The sequence below is a fragment of the Bos indicus x Bos taurus genome, chromosome 5 (genome assembly GCF_003369695.1).
Source record: "Bos indicus x Bos taurus breed Angus x Brahman F1 hybrid chromosome 5, Bos_hybrid_MaternalHap_v2.0, whole genome shotgun sequence".
Taxonomy (NCBI): domain Eukaryota; kingdom Metazoa; phylum Chordata; class Mammalia; order Artiodactyla; family Bovidae; genus Bos; species Bos indicus x Bos taurus.
In genome coordinates this window covers 12,885,037-12,894,660 of record NC_040080.1, presented here as the reverse complement: position 1 = coordinate 12,894,660, position 9,624 = coordinate 12,885,037, and the positions used below count along the sequence as shown (strand labels likewise).

At 57.3% G+C, this 9,624-nt stretch overlaps 1 protein-coding gene across 3 annotated transcripts in view; it reads right to left on the bottom strand.

Annotated features, from left to right (window-relative positions):
- Positions 1–2,569: 2,569 nt before the first annotated feature.
- The window catches only part of SLC6A13 (solute carrier family 6 member 13), a 41,665-nt gene continuing 34,610 nt past the window's right edge, over positions 2,570–9,624 (bottom strand). The window contains exons 8-15 of one of the 3 annotated variants that reach the window (XM_027541006.1): positions 8,783–8,886; positions 7,920–8,044; positions 6,176–6,288; positions 5,713–5,850; positions 4,904–5,006; positions 4,346–4,446; positions 3,340–3,510; positions 2,570–3,031 (exon numbers count right to left, since the gene is read on the bottom strand). In XM_027541006.1, the coding sequence (XP_027396807.1) occupies positions 2,909–3,031; positions 3,340–3,510; positions 4,346–4,446; positions 4,904–5,006; positions 5,713–5,850; positions 6,176–6,288; positions 7,920–8,044; positions 8,783–8,886 (978 nt within the window). In that variant the 3' untranslated portion in view covers positions 2,570–2,908. Of the gene's footprint in view, positions 3,032–3,339; positions 3,511–4,345; positions 4,447–4,903; positions 5,509–5,712; positions 5,851–6,175; positions 6,289–7,919; positions 8,045–8,782; positions 8,887–9,624 lie in introns of those variants that run through there. The other 2 variants (XM_027541007.1, XM_027541008.1) reach the window with 2 other exon arrangements.

The window sequence follows — 9,624 nt, the reverse complement described above, 5'->3', positions numbered from 1 at the left end:
CTCTCTCAGAACCAGGGGATAGATTAGGGCCTGGAGGACTCAGGTCTTGCTTTTCTTAGACAAAACTACTGATGCTAAGCAGGACCCTCAGGCCATGGATGTAGGGTTATTTTAGGTCTGCCTCTCCCTTGCTTCCTAGCAGAAATGCTTAGGTAATAAATGTGTAGCCTTCTTCCTGGGGCCCCTTGCAACCTGATACACAGGGCTGGGGAAGTAGCGGGGCAGCAAAGATGTCTCTGAGCTCTTTCTGGGCTTTTCTGTTTCACTGACAACTCAATGCAGGGGTTGGGGTGGAGTCATGGAAAACAGGATGGATTTGCCTGAAATATGTCTCCAAGGCAGCTACACCTACCCTCTCCACTGGACTCTAACAACACAATGAGGTAAATATTATTATTCTCATTTTATAGCGGAGAAAATTAAGGATCGGAGCCATGAACTTGCCCAAGGTCACATCGCTAGTAAGACCCACGCCAGACCTGCCCGCCTGGCAGACTGTGGTGTGTCCAGGTCTGTACACATTCATCTGTGGAGAGTGAGGGGCTGTGTGGGTGCACACGTGTGGGTCCTAGACCAGTTGTATGTGTGAGCACAGTCTGAGGGCCCATGAAGCCTGGGGACTCAGTGTCCCCTTGGCAGCTCCCCGATCTCAGGACGGCCAGCCCTAACTCTCTGGGTACTACTTCCTTTCCTCTTCCTTCCAGCTTGCCCTGAGGCTCTCTGTCCGCCTCACAGAAACCTTGATACAGAGGCGCTGATCTGCCCATTTTACACATGAGCAAACTGAGGGTGAATAGAAGCTAAATGATGTGTTCTAAGGTCTTCTTCTCCAATAGGTGATGTCTCTAGACAAAAGGCTCTTCTTCCTCTGGGAACTGCAGGATCTGAATCTCCCAATCAGGGCTCGAGCAGAGGGGACAGAAAGTGGCCCCACCCCAACCATCCCTTTGAGAGGCTGAAGTCACGTCCAGGTATGGCCATTCCCTTTCCCTGACCTGAGCCCTGACTTTTAGGACAGCTCCCCACCTCATCCATCCCCCACTCTTCTAATGACCTCAGGGGTGGGCTCACATGCCCGTGACCCCATCCAGCCCCACCACAAACCTGTGTGTGGGTGAGGTGCCCAGTATCATCTCTGTCTGCAAAAAATGAAGACCTGAATTCCACCGAGAAACATGGCAGGTGTGAGGCAGGAGAAGACCAGAACCCAGATCTATGGATCTTGTGCTGGTGAGTTATTTTCCAACTCCATCCACCATCAGTGAAGCTCCCAACTCGGGGTCAGATCACCATGACTGAACAGCCCACCTCCCTCCCTGGGTGTTCCCAGACCCCTGGCCTGGGATCCTCGGGGTCCCTCCCACACCCACTTATTCTTTCGCAGAGACTGCTTTTCTATCATAGCGGTTGTCGTCCTTTGTCCTTAAAGAGATGTCCGTTTTCGCTCCTCACGTGTCCTGAGCACAGCGCCCCGTAGTTTGTGTCCTGGAAATGTCCTCAGCTGGGCAAAGACTCCACGTGTGTATCTGGAGACCCACAAGTTCCTCTAGCAAACTTATTTCTCCCATCTTAGGACTGGGTTGCGCCTGGCACACTGGGGTGGGGGGTGGGGGCGGAAGCCACTGTCCACGAATGAGCTGCCACCACTGATTTTAATAAACCCTCCCAACAATAAAAGAATAAAACCTGAGGACTTCAGTGCATTTTCCTACTAGTAGGCTCACTAAAATGCTAAGAAAATCACCCAGGAAACTCTGTGCACCTGTCTGCATCGCTAAGAATCCTTGGAGGCCCCCAGGACAGGCGCCTGCTCCACTCACCTGCCAAGCGCCAGGTTGCAGAGCGCACCTGCGGGCGCTGCAGAGCCAAAGTCAGGCCCGCTGACCCCGAGGTCGCACAGGCTCTGCTTCCCACCTGGCTCCTCTCTGGCCGCCTCTGCGCGCTCAGGCCCGGCAGCCCGCGGAGGTCCCCTAGCCGCCCACCTCGAGGCTGCGTCCTGGTTACCGAGTCTGCATCCATCCTCCTGCGAGCGGAGAGGCGCGGCGGCCCCGAGGAGGCGGCGCCCTCTGCTGGCCGAGTCGGGTAGTGGCCTGCTCCGCCAGGGCTTCGCGGACTGTCTCTACGTGTCTAGAACCCGGCGCACGATGCCCGGTGCGGTGTGCAATTTGGGAAGGCAGGGCCAGGAAAGGACTCGGCGGCGGGAAATCGGGCGGAAAGAAGCCCAGCCACTCTCATCCTCCTTCCTCTAACGAGAACTCCTTCTTCTCCCTTCCATCTCCTTTCCTATTCCAGAGTGAAGGAGCAGGGGAAGGGACCTGGGAGAGGGGACGGATGGGGAGAGGGGATGGATGGGGGGTGTGGACAGAGGGGAGACAGCCCCTCTGGCCAAGGGCCTGGGGACAGAGGACCTTGGCTGGGCCCCACCCCCTTCTCCCACAGCAGCCCCTCTGCTCCTCCACAAGGAGAGACCCCAGTCAGTGTGGGAAGGAGAGACAGCGGACGGGGTGGGTGAGGAGGTGGGGAGGGCAGCAAGGGGAGGGGGCAGAAACCAGACGGACCCGCTAGCAGCTGGTAGGAAGAACTTGGATTTAATGGAATGAAGGGAAGCCAAACAGAGCTCTCGCCCGTCCCCCAGACTCCCCAGGCCCCTCTCAAAGGGGTTGCCCTCGATCCTGGCCCTTCTCACCCATCCAGCCACCCCTGGAGCAGGGAAGTTGGCACCCAGCTCAGAACTGGGTTCTAAAATGTCCCCTATTATCTTGTCTAGTCTCTGCCTGTCCCCCCCCCTGCCACCACCCCTTCCTAAGCCGGGGCGGGGAGCCTGGAGAAACACAGAGGGCTGCTTCTGTGTGTTCCTTCTGTAATCGTGTCCATAGCCAGGCTCACTGGACCACTCAGGCCCTGGCCTCTAGTGGTGAGGCTCCAGCTCGGTGAGGATGAGAAGTGATGTCCTGGGTGTGGCCGGGGCGGAGGGTCCTTCTCGGTGCCCCTGGGGAAGGTCCTTGGCTGGGCACAGGAGCTGGCGAACTCTCTGCGAGCAGAGTGGGGTCTGTCGTGAGCTGGAGACGGGGGGAGGGGAGGTGGGGGGCAGCGGCCCTCTTCGCTGTTGTGTGCGTGCCTCCTCCTACACAGACGCTCTCCCGGTAACCACAGCATTGTCTTGGCGGCCTCCTGTCTCTTTCTGAGACTGCTGAGCGCTCCATCTGTCCCTCCCCAATGCCCACGCCAGGACCCCTGGCCCTCCCGTGCACCACCCTCTACCTAGGCAGGCTGCCACCTCTCAGCAAGGACGAGCCACCAGCTCGTCCTCTGACTCTTTCCTCCCCTCCATCTCCCTACCTCTCTGAAAGACCCCTTGAGGGTGCTGAGTTTGTAGCAGCTCCAGGCAGGAATGCAGACCATGGAGGAGAGGGCCAGGAGCCAGCCCAGGGCATCGCCCCACCACGGGTATTTGTACTTCTTGTTGTAGGTCAGCGGGGTGTACTTGATCAGGGAGAAGAGGAAGGTGGCCTGAGGGTGAGAGCAGGAGAGACGGGGCTGGGGGAGCATGGGTCCCCGACCCAGCTGGGCCAGTCTACCTCCAGCCTCCATCCACAGACTGCTCAAAATCCATACCCCCGGGGAGATATTTCCAAGGTGCCTTCTCTGTCTCTGCAGGGTCCCCACGACCCTGGGTGTCTCTACACATGGTTGGCCCCCAGTTGGGACTTGGTGTCCAGCTGTGAGCACCTGGAGCGCAGGGGTGGAGCCTCCATCCCCTGCCTTGTCATCAGCACAGTGGGTGTTCAGGGGCGCTGCTGACCCAGGAAAAGCCAAAGCAGCGGTGCTTAGGAGCTCAGGCCCAGACTCCAAGCCAGGCTGCCTGGGCTTGAGCCCCAGCTCTCGGCCACCTTCCAGCTCCAGTGAACTGCTTAACCTCCGGGGCTTCAGTTTCACCTGAGAAGCGAATGCAGCAGTAATTCTTCGTGGGGTTCTTGTGAGGACTGATTAAATGTGTGATGCACTCTGTGCCCAGCAGGAAGTTAAGTGTTCTAGAACTGCTATTGTCATCACTGGACTTTATCAGTGAGTATCATCTCAGCAGCCCGAGGCATCTGCCCCACGTTAGACTCACACTGTGGAGTAGGTTGAGCTGGCTGCCCTGGCCCTCAGTTTGTACTTCTGTGAAATGGGAAGGAAGAAGCTATCTGGCTCGCATTTTGCAGAACCCAACAGGAGAATGAATGAAACCTCTAAATGATTTTCAGTCCCCACGGAGAAGTCCCTTCTAGGGTAAGGGCCCGTTACCCTCCTGGACCACCGCCTCTCTCCCTTCATCTGGTTTCTCCTCCGGAGCTTGTCTTACTGTGCACACAGCCGGTGTGAGGAAGAGCCAACAGTATTTGATGAGAGGCCACGGCCTATACCCAATCATGTCCTCGATGTTGTCATAAAAGCGCCCAGCTCCTGCCACGAAGGAGAGGAGGGAGGGGGAGAAAGGACCGTCTAGCATCTGAAGCATCAGGACAGGGACCACAGCGACCAGGAAGGGCAAGGAAAAGACGTGGTGGATGTCTTCTCTGATCGCCCCTGGGAGCTGACTCTTGCCTGGATTTCACAGACATAAACAGCAGCGGGCAGAACTCGGCTTGGGCCAAGGCAGGGACTTTCTGATGATCGAGGTTGTTAAAGGCTGAAAAGCTCTGGATAAGATGTGATATGGTCCCCCAGGGTGGGCTGGGGGCAGCCATCATTAGGAGGGTGCACAAGACCACCTCTTGGGGGCCATTTCAGATTCTTGAGATTTTTTTTTTTTTTTGAGGTTGGGTCAGGGAAGGTGGTTGTAAGCAGTGGTATCTCCTTTGTCTGAGAGCCCTGGGCAGAGGCGAGTGCCAGGGTCAGGACCGAGGGGAGAGTCACTCACCGTAGGCCCACGCCACGCAGAAGGACTCAAAGATAGCCACGAACAGCAGGCACATGCCGCTGGCTGCATAGTAGTCAAAGAGCTGGAACACGTACATGCCGCCCTGCCCGGGGAGGGGGAGAGGCAGAACCTTACCCGAGGAGACAGGCACCCTCAGGGCGTGAAGTGGAGGTGGGGAGGATCACAGGAGACAGAGATGAAAAGAGAGCCTGGTTGGTAAGCTGTAAAGCTCTGGCAGACATGTGACAAGGATAGGGGCTTCTTATTGTTGAAAGAGAGCTGAAACAGCCATTGTTAGCTCAGCCCTGAGAACAAGCAGGGGGTGACGCAGAGTCCACGACAGTGTGCGTTTTTGGCAGAAGGTCAAGATAGGGGCCATCCTGGATACCATCAGGCTACGAGTTCCGTCTCCTGCCTTCTCCCCTGAGATGTCACCCGGAATGTCACCCACCCCAGGGCTCCCTTTACTGCCTTTGAAGTCTGTCCCTGGAACTTGGGTCAGCTGCCTGGGAACTCATGGGGTCTTGCTGGATGCAGTTTTTCCCAGTCCAACCGCACTGGACACTTTTGATTTTCCCATCCAGGCTTTCTATATTTCTCAGCATCTGGGGAGCCAAAACATCCCTCAGCCATGACCAGAGCTAGATGTTCAGTGCTTCCCAGGCTGGGAAAGGACCAGACCCCAGGCTCTGAAGCCCAGATGGCAGAGACCCAGCATCACAGCAGCTGCTTCCCCTGCCGGGAGGACAGTGACCCTCCTTGGCTTCTCCTCCTCCCCAGGACCCACCTGCAAGCCCCCACACCCTCACCTCTGTGAGCATGACCAGCCCGACGAGGAAGGAGGTGACAGATACCCCCAGAATGAGGACCTCCCTGCGGTTCTTCTTGCGGAACACACGGGGATACATGTCCACCAGCGCCGTCACCAGGCTTTCCACACACACGAACTGGACGAGAGGGCGAGGAGTTGGAGGGCAAGCGCCCCCCACGAGAAGCTCCGTCAACCAGCTCTGGCTCGTCCCTCCCAGAGGCAGCCCTGCCTGCCTCCTGATAGTCCAGAGCGCCCCCTGCATGGTTGGGGTTGGACCCACCCTCCCAAACTCCGCTTGGTCCCTGGAAGGGCATTGTCTCCTGACACGTGCCCAGCCCCCAGCTGTTTTAAGGGCCTTCAGGGCATCAGGTTCAATGTTGGGGAACAAGCCCGCTGCTTCCCACCCACAACCCACGCACACCACTGTCTCTCAGGCTCTGAGTGGCCATCCCTCTTGATACCTGGCTGTCCAGTCCCAGGAGGACGACCATGAAGAAGAAGCAGCAGGCCCAGAGGGGCGAGAAGGGCAACATCACCACAGCCCGGGGGTAGGCAATGAAGGCCAGGCCAGGGCCTGTGCAGGGAGAGAGGGACATGCCGGTGCCACCCCGAGGCAGGCGTCCCGGTGTGGGACACAGGACAGCGGGAGCCCTGAAGCTAGCCACCACCACCACCGTCCTGGCCCAGAAGAAGACACCCAGACCTCGACCTGATCCCTGCTCTTCAAGGCACCACCCGCTGTTTTCTCGGGGCAGGAGGAGAACATAAAGGCTGTGTGCATTTTAAAGGGTTTTGGAAAATAGAAAGGGGTCTATTTCACCCACATTTCTATAAGTTCTACCCCCAAATCCTCAGCGCTCACTCTCCAGATCTATTGCTCCAAATCAGAGGTTTCATATTTAAAAAGAGCTCACAGATGTTTGTGGAGCTGGTTGTCCCAGTGTAAAAGGGAGAGTGGGGGAGGTGAAGGACGTGGAGCCTTCGTGCAACCGTAAGGCAATTACTGGAGAGTGGTTTCTGTAAGTTTCCAAAGAAAATACCTTCTGGACTAGATTGGGTCTGGGGCACCATTGGCCACCTCTGCACCTCTGCACTGCCTTTTCTCTTGCCCGACAGCAAGCGAGCTGGCATTGGGTGTCATGATACTGTGCCCCGCCACCCCCCCGCATCCTCTCAAACACTTCATGTTGCCCTTGGCTGGCTCAGATGGCAAGAACAGGGTCACGTGCCAGCACCCAGTCATCCATAGGGAGCTGCCTTTGAAAGGAAGGCACGTCTATGGCCATAACACTCTGAACGCGCCCAATCTTGTATAAAAGGAAGAGCAAGACCGTGGGCCGGGATGACAGTCAGCTCCTAGCCTGCTTCCCATGCTGCCAGAGCCCACCCCACCACTCTCCATCACAAGTCACCGCAAACGCTCAGCACCTCGCCTGGCACAGGGCAGCGCTTTGTAACAGAGAAACGCGATTGTTCTTAATAAGAACCCATGATGTCAGTTATCTGGTGCCCGGCACCTTGTGTAACAGGGGAGCTTGTGAACCCCATGATCAAAATCATCTTATTACAGGTGCAAGCAGGTGGTCCACGGGCCTAGAGGGTGTACAAGGCAAACGCTGGCCACTTAACCAGATAGGGGACCATCTGTGATTTTATTTAAAAGCAGCAGCAGTGCATCATGGGTGGGGGCGGGGGTGAGGGTCAGGCACTTAAAGGAGGAAAGCCATGTGCCGGTAATTAACTTACCCCTGAGACACACTTTAAGGGGTACAAGACAGGGCAGGATGCAGGACAGTGTATACTGCACCTTAGCAACTGGCTGTTACAAGATGTAACAAGCAGAAACAGTAATATGTATGTGTGTGTGAATGTGTATGTACAGACGTATGTGTATTCTTTTTCTCTTAAAATACTAAACCATTTCTGGAAGGAAAAGCGTGAACCGGATGACACTGGTTGGCTCCAGGGTGAGGAACTGGAAGCGAGTGTGGAAAGGAAGGTGTTCTCTGCACACCTGTTCGCCCTTTGAAGCTGGAATTGCTGCTTAAGTCCACCCCACATCTTTCCAGGACGCAGCCACTGAAAGGTCACCCGAGTGTAGGGGACAGTAGAAACGCCTGTGAATCCCGGTGGGCTGGCGAAGGTTCAGACAAAGCTCACAGAGTCACCTGGCTTGGGCCCCCCACCCCCCAAAACACCACCCACCTGACTCGGCCACCTCAGAGATGGGCACCCCCTGCTCTTGGGACATGAAGCCCAGGATGGAGAAGATGGCAAACCCGGCCACGAAGCTGGTGCCGCTGTTGAGGAAGCAGAGCGCGATGCTGTCCCTGTGGGCGGGGCAGGGCAGGGAACAGAGGTCAGCGGGGCTCCCAGCGCCTCTGGCAGGGACCAGGGAACCCAAGGGACACCTCTTGCCCAGCAGGGGCAGAGGACACCCAAGGGGCTGGTCTTGAGCCCCGACTCCATGGGCTCAGACTTGGACTGACCCACGGTCATCCTGGAAGAGTGAGGCCTCAAGGGAGTAACAGGGTCTGAACCTCGCCCACGGACACAGAGCCTCCCTCTCCCACCGTGCTGTCACTGTGCCTCCTGGGACACCACCCTGGTACCCACACAGCCCGCACGTTAGTGGAGGGGAGAGGGGCACCCAGGCTACAGATGTTCCTTACTCACCTAAGTTTCGATTTTGAAATGCATGATGTGATTTTGTTTAGCTAAAACTGGCTTGAATTCTCTGACAGAACCCAGGCGGGCCCACAGGAACCATGGGGAGGGGCCAGAGCAGGGAGGCCTGGGCCGCTCGGTGTGACTCGCTCCCGGGCAGGTCTGTTTGCATGCCTGTGCCCACTGCCCTCTACGTGAGCCCGGGGCTGGGTTTCCCAGCCAACCTCAATTATCAGGTCCTCCAGGGAGCGATCGCTTGCCCATGCTGCCCCGGCTCCTCTCGCCACCTGGCAGCCCTGGGGGATTGACTGGAGAGTGGGGTGAAGACAGGTGGGGTGTAGGGATTGCCCCTGACCTGGCACACCTGGAGGGGCAGGCACCCAGGCCCCACCCCCGCTCACCTGTAGCAGTTGTTGTGATACTTGTTGTAGCTGCCCAGGGCCGTCAGGCACCCTAGGCAGATGGCAAAGGAGAAGAAGATCTGGGTGCCCGCGTCCATCCACACCTACACAGAGAAAAGGCAAGAAAGCTGCCCCTCCGAGGTGCCCACAGGCCCACAGCCGAGCCAGACTGGAGATACAGAGCCCTGCCCTCAGCCGGGGCAGAGAGCCCCGAGACCATGCTGTCCCAATGGGCTCGAATTCCTGGGCCTCTAGATGGGGTGTCTTGGGCACCACTGGGATGGCACGGGCATCAGGACTAAAGGACCCACGATGGAGGCTGGCGGCCAGGTGCTGTAGAACCAAGTGAGGCGTGGGAACTTCCCTGGTGTCCAATGGTTAAGACTCCCTGCTCGCAATGAAGGGGGGGCCCTGGGTTCAATCCCTGCTCAGGGAACTAGATCCCACATGCCGCAAAAAAAAAAAACAAAACTTCATGTTGAAACTAAGACCCGGGCAGTCAGATACAAAACAAAAAACAAACAAGCTAAAACAACACGTGAGGCTGGGCCCCGTGCTGCTGTAATGGAAACAAAGCCCGGGGCTCAGCCCCCACTTTCTCCTGCCCCAGACCCCGGGTGACGTGCCCAGTTTGGAAGGAAGCCAGGACAGTCTTTCTGGGGATGTGGGTCCTCAACGTCAGAGCCCTCATGAGCATGTGTCCCAGGCGCCTCAAAACCCTCTGAAAACAAAGGAGGGATCCTCCGCTCACAAAACATCCAGAGGGTGAAGGGACGGCATCTCTAAGGGGCTGTGTGCTCCTGGGGGAAGACGGCGCTCGGTAAACACAGGGCACAGCTGTC